Consider the following 18,133-nt stretch of genomic DNA (forward strand, 5'->3'; position numbering starts at 1 on the left):
ATCTCCATTACTCTCTATCCCCTCCCACCTGATTTACACCACATTTAACTGTGCTCCCAGGAGTTGCAAAGAGTAGAACAAGTTACTAGGTAATTTCTGGGACTAGATCCTTTGCCTAGGGAACAGGATTTTATTATGAAGTAGTAATTGGTTGGGTGGGAGAACAGAAGCCCCTTCCAACAGGGAGAAGGAGGGCTGTAACGTCAATCAGGGGACAGAGCTGGGACACATGGGCCCTAGTGGGGATTTTTAAGTTAAGCAGTGCAAAACCAGGCAGCTGTTAAAGACTGGGTAGAGCCTTCTTGCTCACCCAACTGGAAGGCACCAAGAGGGGGAAGAGGGCCATTGAAAACTTGGAGCTATTCTAATCATCCTCGAGTTGTCTGTAGAGAACAGGGAAATGTCAAGTCTTATCCCCCCTCCTGCAAAGATGGGCTAGGGAGTAGCTGTCGTAGCAACACAGAAGACCTAAGGTCCGTCTTGCCCATTATCTTGTCTCGAACACTGGACAGCTCCAGCTTCTTCAGAATAAGCTGTAAGAACCCCACAGTAGGCAGCTGTGGGATAATCTGTCCCCCCCACCCCACCCCCCACAGAGGTCCCATCCAAATTCCTACTAGTTAGAGATTGGCTGAAACCCTGAAGCCTAAGGCCTGATATCTCATCCAACCCTGCATCAGGGCAAAGCCAAGCTAGTTTAGATGGCTAGGATGCAACTGGTGGGTTCTGTGGATTCTCTGGACTTCGGGGCATGAACATACCTGAGAACAGCAGCTGATGCTAACCCTCCCTGAGGAGCTGGTTTCAAGGCTCGTGCCCCTGACAGAAGCAGGGTCATTAACTCCAGCAAGGACCCCTCAGCACACAGTCTGTTCACTTAAATCCCCAATTCCCCAAGCCTTTTCTCTGGGTAGTTAGTTTGCTAAGCACTGGTGAATGTCACGTCACTCATGACAGAGAAACAGGGAGAAAGGTGAGCGTGGGGAAACAAACTGCAAAAGGAAACATGATTACCGCACTGGATTCCTCCTCCTTTCAAACAAAGGCCCCAGAAGGCAGTTCCCTCCCTGGGCCCACCAGTCCATGTAGCATGACGCGACAGCTTTCCCAGAGCTGGGTACCGTCAGATGCTTTCATCAATCCACTTTTTCTTTATTAGATCAACGCTGCTCTTGCAGAATTCATTTAATTTCTCCTCCTCCCCTTAAGGTATCAGCACAGGGAGGGTTCGTTTGAGTTCTTAGTTCTTCCCTTCCTTTCCAACGGGTAATGTTTCACCACAGGTGTTTCGCAGTTTCCAGTCCTGAACTGAAAAGCTTATGTCAATTCCAGATAACGGTGCTGGCCAGTGGTTTGAAGAGGGGAGTAGGTGTCGGTCCACCTGAGTGCGGTTTACACTGTGGGCCTGGACGGTGGCCTAGTGGTTAGAAGAGGTGTCTGTTCTGGGTTCTGTGTCTGGCTCTGTCACTGGCTTGCCGGGTGACCTCAGGCAAGTCCCACTGCATCTGTGCCTCAATTCAGTCTCCTACAGAAGAGGTGGGTTACGATATGAACCTCTTAGGGTGCATGAGAAGGATCAGTTAGCCGCTGCTTGTAAAGCGCTTTGAGACCCTCTGCCAAGAGCTGCTAATAAGGGCAAAGAATGATTAGCAACGCCAACCCTGAAAAAAAGTCAAGTGTTAGGTACGGCTCAGCACTCCCACGAGAAGCGGCTGCACGTACTGGTTATACCCGGTAAGGTCAGGCTCACATTGGCCGGTCCTGTGCGTTCTCCTAACCCTCCCATCCCCTTTAAGGAAGCAGGCGCATGCAGCAGTGACCAAACAAACAGGAGGGGCGGAAAACAGCGCTCTCTCGACGGAGGGCTTAATGCCCCACGCTCCACATCAGCAGTGGGAGAAACCTGGAGACGGGGAAACCCAGATGCTGCAGGAGGTGGTACTGGTAATTCAGTGATGGTAAAGGGATCTTCCCTCCAAGTCCCAGAAGCTAGTTCCCTGCATGATGCTAAAGGGCGCTGTGCTGCTTCAAATGCCAGAAGGGACAAAGATAACATGGTCTTGAGCCTTTCCAATAATTTGTGATCCCCTGGAGCGTTTAATAGCATCGCTGTCTGGTCTCAGTTCCAACATGGCAATTCCATCCTGCATGCCAACGTACCTCCTGGACTTTCACACACATACGGTATTCTGCACCTCCTAGACTACGCTGTTTTGTAACATTCCCGGGAGGTGTTCAACAGCAACCATGTTCCACCCTAGAGGAGGCTGCACTTCAGTGATGGTCAAGGGATCCCTATAGTCCATTTATCATTTTGCAAGGAGCTATGTCAGTGCAAGTTACTACATAAGTCTCCACCATATGGCTTATCCAATGATTTAGCCACTGCTGGGGTTAGGCCTACTTTGTCCTTCCCAGCCCTACTCTCCAGAGGATCTGGCCAGGCCTGCGTTGCAGTGGCCAAGCCAGTCACCTCCATGGTGCGGTGCAGTGTCTCTTTCAAAGTTCAGCTGCAGGGGGCAGAGGTTTTGAACTAATGAACCTTTGAATGAGGAATCTCCGAAACCCCTGCAACTCCTGAACCAGGACTCAGCCAGGGAGACGAGCACTGATACTTCACTAAGCAAAGCTATTTGCATCTGCATTAGTTCACACTTAGTTATATGCAAAGCACCAGAGGGGAGAAAGTGGGGTCACAGTTGGGGGAGCAGAGAATCAGTGCTCAGCCCAAGTGTTTGGGTTTGAAACGGTAAACTCACCACCAAGGAGGAAGCCAGAAAGCATTGACTCTGTGCAAATACTGGTAAAGTGTATCACATGCCCCTCTAGCATCTGCTCCACTAGGGGATAACAGCTTATTACTGCTACCGGCTAATGGAGTCACTCCTTATGCTGATGGGGTAAGGGCTGCACTGAGGTGCTGAGGGCCCAGGTACGGGGTCGGGCACTCCTGAATGAGAGACAGCCCTCTGCCCACTCCGTTCAGCATGCAGGGAAGGCAGTATGTCCACTAATGGCACCCTGCTTGCCAGCTGCTAAAGGACACACAGGGCCCCTGCCAGACAGTGGCTGTTGCCCACAAAGCGGGATGGGGATTAGCCTCCCCACACCTGTGTGATGACGTGAAATGCTCCAAGAGCCGACGCAGTCACTCTCTGGCCCTGACCCTGGGCTCTGCCAGGCCCAGGTAACTAAGCTGAACATCCCTTAAGGGATCAAACTGAGCTCCTGGGCTGGGATTCCCAGCTAAGCTGGAGGGAGCTTGGCATCCAAATCCTACCAAAATCCAGCAAGATTCAGACCCTACCTCCCTTGGGCTCCTTCAGAAACCCCAGCCCTAATGGGGTTCATTGTTTGCCCCAGCTTCCCCTCCCTCCCCACACGCTGTCCCAACTCCTCACCCTCAAGACCCTGCAAAACTCCCCTGCAGCCTGAACTCTCCAGCTCCGTGCTCCTCCACGTCCCCCCTTTGTCTCTGTCTCCTGTTCTTGCCTTTGTGCCTTCTTTCATCCCAGGCCCAGCACTGGGTATGTCCTGTCAGTTCCCAGGCACCAGGCACCTTCCCATCCGAACTCAACACCCTGCACTCCCCTCCGGTCCTGCACCAGCCCTTCCCACATGAATCTCGGCACCAGAAAAGCCACCGTGTGACTTTGGGCAGTGCATCACGTTCGTCTGCTTTAGATAAGCTTATCATGGCAGGGACACTCTATGTGCACGCACACATGTGTGCATATATACACACACACACACATACAGCACCTAGCAAACGGGGTCCCACTTTGGCGGAGGACTCTAGGCACTACCACAATATCTAGGCTAAATCAGAGAGCTTGCACCTGCCGTGGGGGGAGCCAGGCCTGAGAAGGGGTGGTTGGACATCCTTCAGCCAGAAAAGGAGAGGTCTTGGCACCTTGCGGGGTCAGACCCAAGCCGTGTATGTGAAGCAAAGTGCTCTGGGAGAAGGTTAAGAGAAACATAGGGAGATTTGAGGGGCTATATGAGGAAGGTAACAAAGGTGAGACCAGAAAAATGTCTCCTGTAGGATAAAATATCTGCTCTTTGGCTACTCCAACAGCTGAAACCCTCCTCCACATTGTTTGTTTGTATTACGGTAGCCCCCAGAAGCCCCAACCGATATCCCGGCTGTGCTGCACTCAGCGCTGTACATGTAAAGAACTGTACAGAGTTAATGACTGTCCCTCTCCCAAACAGCCTACAATCTAAACAGACCAGACAAGGGAGGGAGGGAAGGGGAGTTGCCCAAGGTCACCCAGCAGGTCAGTGGCAGAGCCAGGAATAGAACCCAAGTTTCCTGAGTTCCAGTCCTGCATTCTATCCACTAGGCCACACTGCCTGATTCACTTGACAGCTCTAGTATTCTCCCATCTGGGCTCCCTGCTTCTTACTTCCCCCGACTCTAGCCAAAACTAGAAGCTGTGCTAAAGCCAGCTTCTTCTTAGCCCTCCAACCAAGCCACTCCTCCACCAGTTTCCTTTCTCCTCCTGCCTCTGTCCTATGCTCCTGATCCTCCCCAGATAATCCTGACTCGGGTGCTGCCCCTTCCAAATGTTCCATCAGGAGTCAGCCCCACACAAAATCACAAGATTGGCTTAAGAATCATGGCTTTTATGAAATACCTCTGGGCTCTTTCTTTGCCATCTGGTTTACGAAGCCCTGGGGTGCATGCTGGCCATGCTTTCAAGTGCCTCTCTGCAACCACGAGGGCTAGAAACTTACATTTGTCAATGAAAGCTGAGATTCTCCTATATTCACATGACTCCAGGAGCTGGCACTTTAAGATAACCACCCAATGTCACAAATCTCAGCATAAAATTATGAGAGTTGGCAGCACTAGATCTGCCTATATCTGCTCCACCTATATCTGCTCCAATTTCCACTTACTGGCCCTCTCTCTCTCCCAGCACTGTTCCCAATCCTGGCTTTAACAACCTGGCCTTTGAAACACCAGCTGAGGCTTTACACAAGTGACTGTGAAGAGACACTGAGGAGCATAGCAGCTCAGTGCAAACATAGGAATCAGACAGTGCCATCCTCTAGAGTGAGAACAACACACAGGCATGAGCAGCATGTTGAGGGACAGAGTTAAACAGAGCGGGGGGAAAGGATCATCAGACAGCAGGCAAACCTCCATTCCACTGCGGAGGGGTGGGAACCGCAACAGCTGCACCAGTTAAAAGCAGATTGGGCAATGCCTGGGGAGGGCTGCCCAGAAGAACAAAGGTGCCCCCAATTATGTGTGTCTTTTCCATCTCCTGTTACCAGAGGTCTGTGTGCTCTCCTGGGACATGGGGTTGGAGAAACCCGGAGCTTTGGAGTGCTCTCTCCGGGAGTGGTCAGTGGGAAACAGACAGTTGCCTGAAGCAAAGAAATAAAAAGCAAGTGTTGGCAGTAAGCTTGATTGGCAGCAGGTGGCTCCCACCTGGCTAGGACTCCCTGCATACCCAATTAATGATCTGTAAACTGGCTTTGCTCCTCGGGGATATCAGATCTACCTTCCCTCTCAGGGCAGGGCACACTGCAGCCTTAACGTTCCCCCAGCCCCTCCTCACCCAAGAATCAAGAACCTGCGTGCCAACACACAGCACTGCTCAGCCAGCAGGCCTGGCCCCAGAAACCATTGTAACAGCTACAGGATGGTGGTTTGCTTTTCCTCCAGCGACTGCATCTGCTTTCCTCTCCTCACAACTATTCTGCCTCCAGAACGAGGACCAGCGACACTGGATGGCCCAGCACAACACCCTGGAGCAGTAAGGCGAAGGTCTGCATGACAAGGTGGGGACCTAGCGGTTTCCCACGGCTCTGCTGAAACGCAGCACTGGAGGCTGCTGGGTGTATGAGTAAAATGAAAATATGCAAAAAGACTCTGGGCCAGATTAATCCCTGGTGTAATTCCACTGACTTCTATATACCAGGGATGAAATGGGGACCATTGCGCCATGGGATTTACCATTAAAACTAGGCACTAGGCGGACTGAATCATTGACTTTTCATTTCTGTGGCTAAACTGAAAATATCCGGGGGGCGGGTGGGAAAAAAACAGTTGGTTTCAAACCAAAACTGATTTTTCCCAGTTTCTCGCACCCAAACAAAAAAATCTCTTTTGTTCGGGTCAAACGAAAGGTTTTGAAAATGTCAGTTCGAAACAGCTCCCTTTGAAAACGTCCAAAACAAACTCTTTGACTGTTTGGGGGTGGAGGGAAGCTCCATCTTTTTAGTCAAAACAATTTGCTGGATTCCACTCAATTTTGGGAGCCGTCTGGGTGCCCTGAAAACGCAAAAAACAGCTCAGCATTTCCAACGCCACTACTCACCCGCAGGACTGACACCGCCTCCTAAGACTGGCTCCCTCCCACCCAGCGGGTGCCGGCTTTCGGGGTGGAGGGGAGCACTTATTGTAAAGAATGACATTTCTAGCACCAATACAATCCTGGGGAGACTGTCAATGTGCCTAATTACTGCCCTCTCTGTGGTGGCTGAGTGTAGAAAAACACAGCTGGGATTTGATACTGTCCCCCCGCCCCCCCGAAATGCAGCTACAGTAATACAAGTTACCATTTGGGGCACTATGTGTTCCTAAAGTGCTAGTCACCAGTTAGCTAATTCACCATCACCTGGAAGGTCAGCAAGGATCATCATCTCCAGTTTTGCAGATAGGAAGCGTGAGGCCCAGAGATTAAGTAAATTGCCCAGCAGAGAGAATTTCATTGTCAGAGCCAGGAACAGAATCCAGCAATGCTGGTTCTCACTGCTGTGTTCAGACCACTAGAAAGCACCTCTCCTTGTACACTGTCTCCTGACCCTGCAGCATTTCCCCTCCTCCCCGCCAACATCTGTCCCTAAATAACCAGAGCACAAGTAACAGCAGCAGGGTTCTGCCTTCTTGCAGTCACGTGCTGGGATGTTCAGAGGGGACCTACACTGGATCCTAGGAAGCAAAGGATACTGAGTATTTTCAACATGCAAATGCCACTGCAGCAGAATACTTGATGCTCCTTACGTCTGCTCCCCATGTGCGAAACCGATCAGGAGCCGCAGAAAGCCAGCATCCAGGGAGCACAGGGACTGGAACATATGGACAGCGTCCTTGCTATTTTCTGGGCTCAGTGCTCTCACTGAGGGTGAAAGGTATTTGTTTGCAGAAGGCTTTAAAAGCAGAAGGTATTTAAGCAAAGAGAATGCTGGGAGCCTTTTACATTTCAAGTCCGGCAGTGGGCTCCAAGGGGAAGAATCAATACACTTGGACAAATATCGGGAAGAATTAGCCAAAATGCCAAAGGGAAGGAGGGCAGAGACACCAGAGAGGCTTGGATTTAGGGAGTTAACCATGGTAAAGAGACTTGTGCTTGGAGGGAAATGTCAGGCATGAGTTCACCTTTCACAGTTGCTTTCACTACTTTGGCCGGATGGCTGATCTCACTTGTACCCGGGCAAATCTGCGGGGGCTCCCCTTGAGTGCCTGGGTGTCGGGGGTTCACCAGTACACACCAGTGTCGTTACATCCTCATAGTTACATCACACTGGTGCACAGCAAGGTTCTAGCAATGCAGCTTTACCTAGTAAATGGGGGGGGGGGGGCGGTTCGCAGCAGTGCAGTTCCATTCAGTAATTAACCAGTTAAGCAACACTAGTGTAAACCCCACTTCCACACATTGGTCTGCACTGGCACAGCTACCTCACAGGTGCAGATTTGCTTCTTAGAAAAACCTCTGGTGGGAATTTAGCGTTGGGGTGAACAACCCCCCTCCCATCTCCCCCTTCTACAGGGACGTCACAAGGCCAGACTTGCAACACCCCCAGCTGCTGGCACACACACAAATTCAGACTCGGCCATAGGCTGCGGTCGAAGGAGCAGGGGAGAAGAGCCCTTATCCAAGCACAAGAATATCCAACATCGTTAAGAGGGATGCAGTGGTTTCACCACCCTGGTGGGGTTCCTTCTTCCCCCCCACAGGTCAGGGCGAACCCCAAGAATATTCTACAGGCCAATTGCAGAGAGAGCTCAAGAGGAGCCATGTACAGCAGTGCAGGGCCCTAAGAGTGCATCTACACTGCAATTAAAACCTGCAGCTGCCCCGTGCCGGCTGGCTTGGGCTAAGGGGCTGTTTAGCTGCACTGTAGACGGTCGGACTCTGGCTGGAGCCCAGGCTCTGGGACCCTGCAAGGTGGGAGGGTCCCAGAGCCCGGCTGCGTACACCACAATTAAACAGCCCCGAGCTCCACAAGCCCGAGGCAGCCAGCACAGGCCAGCCGTGGGTGACTAACTGCAGAGCAGACATATCTTAAGGGAGCTGCAACTTCGCCACGCTCCAGCTCATCCGCCCAAAGAAGCTTCGTTGTCCCAGGGCGCCCTCTGCTGCCACCCAGAGACCCTGCGTAGCGCACCTGCCCGCTGTCAGAGAGACCCCAAAGAGGGATGTTAGGAAGGAAGCAATAGAAACAGTGAGGCAGATCGCACCTTCCGTCCCCATGTGGCGGTCTCCCCAGCCCCCCAGATGAAAGCATGGGGGGGAGAATGTGCAGCCAAAACAACATCATCTCGTCCCATCCCTGGGGCCGGGGACTCTGAGTCTGCACATCCCAGCAGGACGACGGCCAGGGGCCAACTTTGTCAGGGACTGGAGGGTTACAGGCCACCCCGCTCTGGAGAATGCAGGAGCAGGTTGTATTGACTTTTCCCTGCCCGCCCCCAGACTCCCGTAGGACTACTCTTAAAAGGCTGCCCCAGAGACAGCCACGGGTTCACGCTCCATGCCAGGGGCCAGGAGGGACTCTAGAGTCAGCAGGGAGTCCCTGAGACCAACAGCGTTTGTGGGTTAGAACTCCGGCTCCTCCCGCAGGAGAGGGAAATGGAGCGAAGACCTTCCCAGACCTCGAGCAGGAAAGCGTTGCAGGAACCGTCTATACGGGTAAACCCATCAGCTTGTCGGCAGGGGACAAGCCAGCTGAGAGGATGCATGGCACATGGGGGCGGAAAGCCCTCCCGATGGGGACAGCGACCTGGTAGAGGAAGGAAGCTGGATGAGCACTACCCAATCAGCTACTTTCTGGGACCTCGTTAGCATTGCCGCAAGAGGGAGAGATGTTTCTCCTTTGGGACAAGTGTTTCCATCGCATGCACATGCCTGGTCACAGCTGCCCTCCACCATTTACACGATAGTGCCCAGGGATCACAGATTTAAGGAAGGCAGCAAAAACTCCAACTGCCAGATTGCTAGGATGGGGGCTCCTGTCGCCGCTTCAAAAGGCGTGCTACCTATTGCTGGGTGTCACCTCCACCGATGCAGCCTGTGTCAATTCGCCTTCCACTTCCATTGCCTTATGTGGCAGGCACATGTTTTCGGGCAGGGCTCACCTGGGCACAGGTAGCACCAGCCCGGTGCAGCCTTTTACTGGGCGTCAGCAAGGGTGAGGACCTGGCAGAATAATTGCTAGCGGCATCCATACGCCGGCTCTCTTGGCAAAGCAGAGTCATGGCTCTGCCTGGGTAGGGCCCCGGACTGGGAGTCAGGAGACCGGGGTGCTAGTCACGGCGCTGCCACTGGCCTGCTGCTGCTCGGTGGCCCTGGGCAGTCATTTACACGTAGTATGGAGCACTGCCCGCTGACTTCTGCCACTTCCACTTTGGGGTTGCCCAACATCACACACAGGCCCTCCATTTTAAAGGTGCTCACAGCACAGCTCCAGCTGAAGTCGACGGGCGCTGCAGACAGACAGAAGCCGAGCTGCACCCAAATCAGTGGCCACTTGCAAAGTGCTTGGCTGGCTGCCAATGTGTGAAACCTACCCGCGCTGTACAGAGGTTTGAGCACCAGATGTAAAACGTGCTAAGGAGACCCCATGCCTGCAGGAGTTATTCCCTGGGGGATGGGGGTTGCAATGCCGCTGTGAATCCCCCCAGACAGCCTAAGCTGGGAAAGATTTTTGGAGGGTGCAAATGAAATACTGGAAATCAGAGAGAAAGAAGCTGACCAAACATGAGTGAGAGATGAGACAGGGAGCCACAGTACTGTCCTACCTGACACAGCCCGGCCGGACTGGCCTCCTTTCCTGACGTAACTGGCCATCCCCTCCCTTCAAACACCAGGAGTCCTTGGAGCACGGCTCCAGGCACCAGAGGGTGTCTCTGCAGAATTAACCTCTTGGGCTAATCTGAGCAGGAAGTACATTCTCCTAGTAGCAGCTATAGATGCTGTTCACAGGAGGGCAGGGAAACTGAGGCACCAAGGAGATTCCATACAAGAACAGATTTAAAAGGCTGGGGCTGTACAGTTTAAAGGAGATCCAGGTATATAAGAGAACGAATGGGGCAGAGAAGGTCGCGCAGGGCTGTGGCAACGCTCACTGAAATTAAGAAGATACCTTTAAAAGATGTAAAAGCAAATATTGTTTGACTCAGTTACCCTGTGGAACTCTCTACCACCAGGTATTGTTGAGACAGGTGGAATTTAAGGGGAAAGAGGACTGAACACAAACAAAAATAGCTGCTGAAGTTCAATAGTGGATGTACTACACATAGAGGCCTTCAGCCTTGGGCCCAAACTCATTGCCAGCTGGAGAACAGGGAGGCCCAGCCTGCAGGCCCGACGCAGGCAAACAGCCAAGAACTCATAGGAGGGCCAGGAGGACCAGGCCCAGCATGAAGCTTCTGATTAGAACTAAGCAAGACTCGTTTTCGGTAAAGATCTCAGGCTAAATTCAGCGCTGGTGCATGTAAATCCAGAGAGGCCCACTGAATGCAAGGCAAAGGCTGGATTTGGCCTTCGCATTTTAGGAGGAAACCTCAGTTCCAGCAAAACCCCTCTGGTTTCTCAGGCAGCCTGGCTCCACATTTATGCATTAGTTAGCCTGCTGTACATGAAGATGGCAACGGTATCACATCCTTATAGAAGGGCGCTCTCAAGGACCTCTGGTGCCCTCTGCGGGACAGACGAAGGAGGCTTGGAGCACAAATTTACCCAAGACTAATGTAGCTAAATAAAGAACATTTCCTTACAGCGCGATAGTTCCTTCTTCCCGTTAAGTGCAGGGAACTCCACCAGGCAGAGAGCAAGCTGGGGGGAGATTTTCCCCTAGCCCTGTTGCAACTGCATGCTTGTACTTAACAGCCTCAGCGTGGGTAACTGCCCTGTAAGGATACTTGGCTCTTCTATCACATCACCAAAGATGCCAAATTGCTTTGCCAACATTGACAATGCAAACTTCCGAGCCTTGGGAGATGGATAGGCGAGTTCTCCCAGCAGGAGAACAGAGAGCCGACAGCCCCGATGCTGCACCCACTTATGCACATGATTAGCTTTGAGGCCATGAGCACCCTTCATGGCCTCTCTGGGACAACTCAGTGTGTCAAGCCAAGCGTTTGCAGGATCTGGGCCTAAGCAACTTGCCTGAGCTCACACAGGACCATGACACGGCTGGAGAACAGCAGCCCCAGCAGAGAGTCACATTTCAACATGGTGTTGGCCAAACCAGAAGTACGTTCTGGGCATTTCACAAACATCCAGATTAGAGATGGTCCAGCACCCTGGGGACAAGTCACTCCTGAGCTTTGAGGTAGTTTGGATCCAGATCTGACTCCAGATCCATATTGCACTACCAACCTCGTCTCTGGTGAGCTGAAGCCAGGACCGGCCCCTTCTGAGCTGTCAAAGCTGTGAGAGACATATGGCCTCAGACCTCACTGTATTTGTATTGTCATAACTTTTGATTACCAACTGCTTTGCTCCCAGATAGCGCACGTGTCTCTCTCTCTCTCCGGATCCTCACATCCCAAAAGGGAGCAGAAAACATCCAGAAGGAAAGGCCAAACGTGAAGACATCAGCTTAGTAAGGAGACAAGAACAGTTCCCAGCACAGGCAAGGGTCAGGCAAGGCCACGCACTACCATGTCAGACATGTCCCCAGCATTTCCACTCACGGGCAAGTCACTGAGCCGCCCCCATCCAGAGAGGTTTGGCAGAGCATTCCCTCACCATCATCTCCCCCAGGCATGAGGGAGAGGGACACGATTGACAGCTTTAGAGACTGACAGTCTCTGCTTATTCACGGCCTGGACGCAGGCCACAGGAGCTTCCAACCAAGACAACAAGTGGTGCCCCAGGTGCTCAGACAACAGGACCTGGATGGAAACCACCAGCTCCTTTGACGCTCACCTGGGCGGTGTTGGGGGGCATGAAGTGACAGCAGGCCCATCCTCTCCAGCCAGCTCGGAACTAACATTGATTAGACTGGCCAAGGGACTCACACTCAGCCAGGGGCAAGAGGGGGGGTCAATACAGGGGTGAGGGAGAAGGAACACTTAGGGCTCTAAGAGAGATTCAGAGGACTCCCCAGCAGATGAGTGAGCCCACAGGACCCAGCAGAAGCAGCAAGCTTTGCACAGCCCTTCCTCACCTGATTTGTGGACGCTCCTGAGACAGGAGAGGGAGGCGTTCAGCCGGGCGCACTCCTCGCTGTTGGCCCCAAACTTCTCCACCGTCTCACAGACCTGGTCATCAGTCATTTCCAGAAGGTCCTCCAGGCTCAGCTGGCCAGGGGTGATTTCCTAGAGATGAGAGACAGGAGAGGGGTGAGGGAGGGAGAAGCATCCTGAGAGCTGACTGCAAATCAGTCTCAGAAAATAGAGACAGGAAAGCCATGACACATGGAATCACAGACCTTCCTACAGAGGAGGCACTTAAGAAAGAAACCTGCTACCATCTACTGGCACATGTAAACAGGCTTCCACGCAGCTCGAGTTCCAGCTTTGTCTCATGTTGTTTACCAGGACCCAATCACACCTGGAACTCTATACCGCCCAGAGATATCTAGTGGATGAAAAACACACTCCAAGTAAACGTCATTACCCTGTGGACCAGTGCAGAGTAGGGATTGGAAATTTTATTATAGTATTTTCAATTATTTGTAGACGGTTACATGCACACAGGAAGAAATCTCTCCACTCTCATCCCGGAGGCAACTACAGCTGCACTGATAGATTTCCTAAAAAGGGAGCTTCAGCATTAAGGAACGGTTCATTGCCTTGGAAATATGCAGAGCCAAACAGCTGCTTTCTGATCTCATGTAGACAAGATACTAACCAAGATCCCAGCTTTCTGTCTCAGGTTGCTGTCCTGGCAGAAGTTAAAAACCCCACAGCCCATTGAGGGAAGAGGTGGGGAGAACACCAGCACAGTGAACCTGCCAAGCACTCTGAGCTATTACAGCCCTGTCTGGAATCCAGGAGACCTGGATTCTGTACGAGATGTAGCCAGTGACTCGCCACGTGACCCTGGTCTGGTCCATTTTCCTCTCTATGCCCCAGTGCCCACACCTCTGAAATACTGACCCACCCTTGTAGAGAGAGAAAGAGAGACCATACCAGTCAAAGTGAGTAAGCATCATAAAGGCACATTTATCTCTAATGGCTGAGCTACTACAGCCCATTAGGGGTCCCATCCCGCAGGGTGCACAGTGCTCTCAGCTCGCACCGTGGTCGATGGGAGTTGCAGGTGTTTAGCACCTTGCTGGATGGGCCCAACAAAAGCAGTCGCCCCTGACAAGGCAAGCGCTTTGGGACAGCGCAGTGGGAAAGGCACCGCACTACGCCGGATTCCAGTCCTTTCTAACACGGGGCTCCACAGGGCTGATCCAGCTGGTGCTGGGGCAAAATTTAGAAGAGAAACTGAACTCAAGTCAGACCTTGAGAAGTTCAGTTCTTACTCCCCCCACTCCAGAGGCCTTGAAGCTGGCATGTGTGCCTTAGCCAAGCCCACGCCTACAGTGACTGCATCATGACTGCATCAGAATTGCAGTTTTCACTTTAAAACAAAAGTCTCCAGCCTTCAGATTTGAGCAGAAAAGCCTGAAAATGTGACTTGAGTGTAGCTGATATATTCCCATCCGCCTGAGTCTGCCGAGAACCTGAAACAATAGCTTGGAGAGGTTGAACTGCACTCCGCACCTCAATGCAGTGTGAACTCCCAGACCAACTGCTCTGGAGAACCACACCCACACCACCTTGACTAAGGACTCTGTGGGGTAGGGGAAGGAAAGCAGCAAGCAGACACACTCCCGCTGCTGAGGTAAATATTGAGGGAACCCCCTGCCTGTCAGGGAGAGGATGGACCCCTGTTCTTGTCATTACTTCTCTCCCATCCATGGAATAGGGACCCTGCTGTCACTCCTATGAGAAGAAGGGAGACCCCATGCCATTAGCCATGCCTCTGAGAGGGGGACGGAGCCATGGGGATGCCCCACCTCATCATGTGCCAGGACTCTGGACTGCCTTTGTCCAACCCTGCCCCTGGCGTTACCTGGGGAATGAATGCCAGGCCAGCCTGGCATTTCTCTGGTGGGATGTTCCAGCCAGGCAGGCCCTGGCCTGCAGAGTGCAGTTAGAAGGATATTTGCCAATGGTTTCCCATTCGTTTTAATGCATTTCAAGCCCCTGAGAGAGATTGCTGGTGGCTACCTCATGGCAGGACAAGGCTTGGCCCTCCCGTAACCCCTCTGATTGAAGGCTCTGAAGCACCGAGGTAGGAGTCTGATGCATGGAAAAGGTTATCCTACATCTTCAGAAGAGCCCACGGAGCAGCTACCAAACTGGAGACACTGTGGGGCTGAGTTACCAAGGTGCTGAGCACCCACAGCTCCAGCCACTGTCAATGGGAGCTCGGGTGCTCAGCACCTCTGACAGTCAGGCCCGACGGGTCCCAGGGGAAGAAGACATGTAACCATTTTAGCCTGAGCAACTTGCCCGGATTCACAAAGCGAATCAGTAGCGTGGTCAGGAAAGGTCCTAGCTACAGCCCCCAGGCCCTAACCACTAGACAACGCTGCCTCTTGCTGCTGTGGCATCGCAGAGCCGCCGCACCACTGAAAATGCAACCCCGCATTTCCGAGACGGTGAGAAATCTAGAAATCTCTCCATTCCGCAGTTCAGTGTTACAGCAGGACTCAGGCAGATTGGTGCAGAACAGTCCCTTAGTGAAGCAATTCTGCCCCCTGGTGGAAACTCTGGTGACGTGCAGCCATCTTTTCCACTTTCATGGGGAAGAGTGGAAAAGACTAGCTTGCTTCCCTTTTCCGCCCTCTTGCCACAATCTCCTCAGCACCGACCTCTCCCCACCGCTGCCACCATGCCTGTCGTAGGGCTCAAACACACAACTTCCCCGAGACAGGAAGCCTGGCCTCTAGAAAGCCCAGCCATCCCACAGAGCGGCATCGTTAGCTACCCTGCCCAGCCGCCTTGGCAGACAGGCTGAGTACCCCAGCCTCGTTTCACCAGCCAGGAAAGTGAGGCAAACAGCAACAAAGTGACTTGCCCAAGAGCTGGGAGGCCAAAGAGCAACAGCCACCTCGGCTGGAGAGCTAAGAGAGTCCTCACTCCCAGGAGAGAGAAGGCAAAGGGCTCGCTCACGAGGGAGGTGGTGAAGAGTTGAACTCTGGGCAATCGTTTTCTTCTCGGGTTGTCTGGCCCGCAGCGCCGGCCTGTCTTGGGAAGCTCCCCCATCTTCCTGTGCTCTTCCCTGCCAGCTGGAGAGGGGCGGCGGTAACTCCAGTGGGATTTTTTTCTTGCTTCCTTTAAGGCTGAATGTGGCCTAGCGGGAGTTGTGCACACTGAATCCGGTCCCGAGTGTGCTCTAACGGTTAGAGCGGGGAACTAGGAGTTAGGACTCCTGGGTTCCATTCCTGAGTCTGCCCTGGACGTGGTACGGAGCAAACAGCTCACTCTGAACCACGGTACCCCTGCCACCCCTCTGCAGTATGGGAGTAAGCCCTTGCCCTGGCTCCCGGAGTGTGCTGAAAGCGCTCGGAGATCCTCAACGACAGTGGCTGCGGAAGGGCAGGACACTGCTGCTCGCGAGCAGGCAGGAGCTGCCATCCGCGACAGGCAGGAGAGCTGCACAGGAGCCTGGCTAGAGAGAGGGGTGTTGAGTGGGGCAGCAGGGTGGAAGGAAGGGAGGCAGCGAATGGGTGCCCCACTAGGCTCAGCGCTGGCTCGCTTCATTCAGCATTTAGAAGGGACTTCTAAGCTGGTCTGTGGCAGGCTGCCGGCTCTTATGGGTTTCACAACAGGCTCCTGCGATTGGGACCTGGCCCTCCAGTCAGGCTCCCCTAATGTCCAGCCCTTTCTGGAGCAGCGTCGCCCTTCCAGTGTCACAGCACCCTTCCCCCACGTTCCAGCCAACGGCAGGAAGCCCTGCTGTCCCTTTGGGGCTTCCCTCCCATCCCAGCCTCATCCACCAAGCAGTCCTCAACTTAACGACCTGTCCCTCCGCTGCTGGGGTCTGGGTCTCTCACCTCCTCCACACCTGGCCTCTCCATCCCTTCCTCAGGAGCACCAACCGCTGCCCTGGACGCTGCTTGCTGCGCTTTCTTCCGGCCCCTAACTCACAGCATCAGCTTCCCTTGAGCCCTGGCCCCTTTTCCAAGGCCTACTGCGGGTGTTGATCCTGTCCCCTGCAGCTGTACCCCCTGCACGCTGGGTCAGCTCCAACCCATCCTCCCAAGACGGGATCCAGCACTTCCTCCCCCCAGGCCTGCTTCCCCTGCCTGGCTTCTGTTCCCCTTCCTAAACTCCCTCTTGCACCTGACCACGCTCTCGCCAGGTGGTACAGATCATGTCCATCAAGCCCTCTGGGTGTTCATCAACCACCAATTACAATTCCCCCTTCGCCCGGTCCCCCTAGGCACCTACACTGCAGGTGGGAGCGGGCCTCCCAGCCCGGGCTAGACAGACACACCCTACCTTCGCTCACCCTCGCACACTGAAAATAGCGGGGTGGGCATTGCCGCTTCGACCCCGGGGGTCGCATACATACGCAACATCCACACTGCTAATTTTTTCGCACCAGCTTGAGCCCTGCTTGCTGTCTGCCCAGGCTGGAACGCTCCCTGCCAGCTGCGGTGCAGACACACCCTTAGACGGGCTGCGTCACCCATGGCAGGCAGCAATGATTTAGTAGGGGTTGGTCCTGCTTTGAGCAGGGGGTTGGACTCGGTGACCTTCTGAGGTCCCTTCCAGCCCTGAGAGTCTCACCCTCAGTGGGCTGCACTAGGGGAGCCAGGCAGAGCAGGGGACTCAGAGATAACAGTGGCCCAATGGAAACCAATGCAGCACCAGACAAACAAAAGAGGAGAATATAGTTTAATTCTAAAGACTAAACACCCTGATAAAAGGCATGATGAAAATCCAGCTCTGGCAAACATGGGGGTTACCCCCCAGTTAGGGGTTACAAAATAGGGACTAGGTGTTTAAATCTAATTGTAAAAAGGATCCTGTTATCTTCAGCCAGTGGTTCGGCTGCATTTAATTCCTGGGGTCTTGTGTGAACGGGGACAGGCCAGCCCAGGGAGGGCAGCTCCTAATGTGGATGGGGATTCGTGGCTGAGGTATTGAATTTTCAATACTTTGACTCCCTGGAGTCACAGGTTCAAATCCTAGCAGAGCCGGTTCAACCCTTCCAATAAATGGATTCCCTGCTGTTTGCTGAGCCTTGATCTTTTCAATGAGGCCTTAAAGGTCAAGGTCCTCTCTGCTCCGGGAGGACACGAAAGCACACTTAGCATGTCTCCCAAGGTAAGGCTTTGCCTCAGTCTCCTTGGCTAAAATCTCTCCTCTCCCCAGTGTTGCACAGCAGGGTAGCTCCTCCCCAGAGCAGGCTGCATCTCACCGGTTCTTTACATATATATGGTGGTTTGTGAAGCGCTTTGGCAAGCCTTCTGCATGAAAGGTGCCGTGTAAGCATTAAATATTACAGGGACTCAGGACATTTCCAACTCTGCTGGTTTCCTACAGCCTTGCCAGAGCCGCACAGTTAGAGACAGGCACTCAGAGGGGGAGGAATCGGGGACAGTCCTTGGATTCTAGCGGGGCTCAGGGCCTTCTGCAAGGGGCTTCAACGCCTCACGGGATCATGCACTCAGGAACACGAAGCCTTGGCCCCGGTCTGGAGGCAGCAGCAGACACAACTGCACGGCCCTTTGGCGGCTCTGGTGACAGCACCCCATTCCCTGGGGCTTCCCACTTCGCTGGAGCTGCCGCATTCACAAGGTGTGACTGGCCCTGGGGCTTCAGGAGCCCCTAATGTGGGAAGCCTGGAAGAGAAGCAGCTGCAGGAACCAGGGT

At 53.4% G+C, this 18,133-nt stretch overlaps 1 protein-coding gene across 3 annotated transcripts in view; it reads right to left on the bottom strand.

The window, feature by feature from the left end:
- KSR2 (kinase suppressor of ras 2) overlaps window positions 1–18,133 on the bottom strand; it is a 281,058-nt gene that overhangs the window by 228,608 nt on the left and 34,317 nt on the right. For all 3 annotated transcript variants that reach the window (XM_074973249.1, XM_074973250.1, XM_074973251.1), the window contains exon 3: window positions 12,415–12,565. In XM_074973249.1, the coding sequence (XP_074829350.1) occupies window positions 12,415–12,565 (151 nt within the window). The remainder of the gene's footprint in view (window positions 1–12,414; window positions 12,566–18,133) is intronic.

Source organism: Natator depressus, chromosome 15 (assembly GCF_965152275.1).
Source record: "Natator depressus isolate rNatDep1 chromosome 15, rNatDep2.hap1, whole genome shotgun sequence".
In the NCBI taxonomy this organism is placed as follows: domain Eukaryota; kingdom Metazoa; phylum Chordata; order Testudines; family Cheloniidae; genus Natator; species Natator depressus.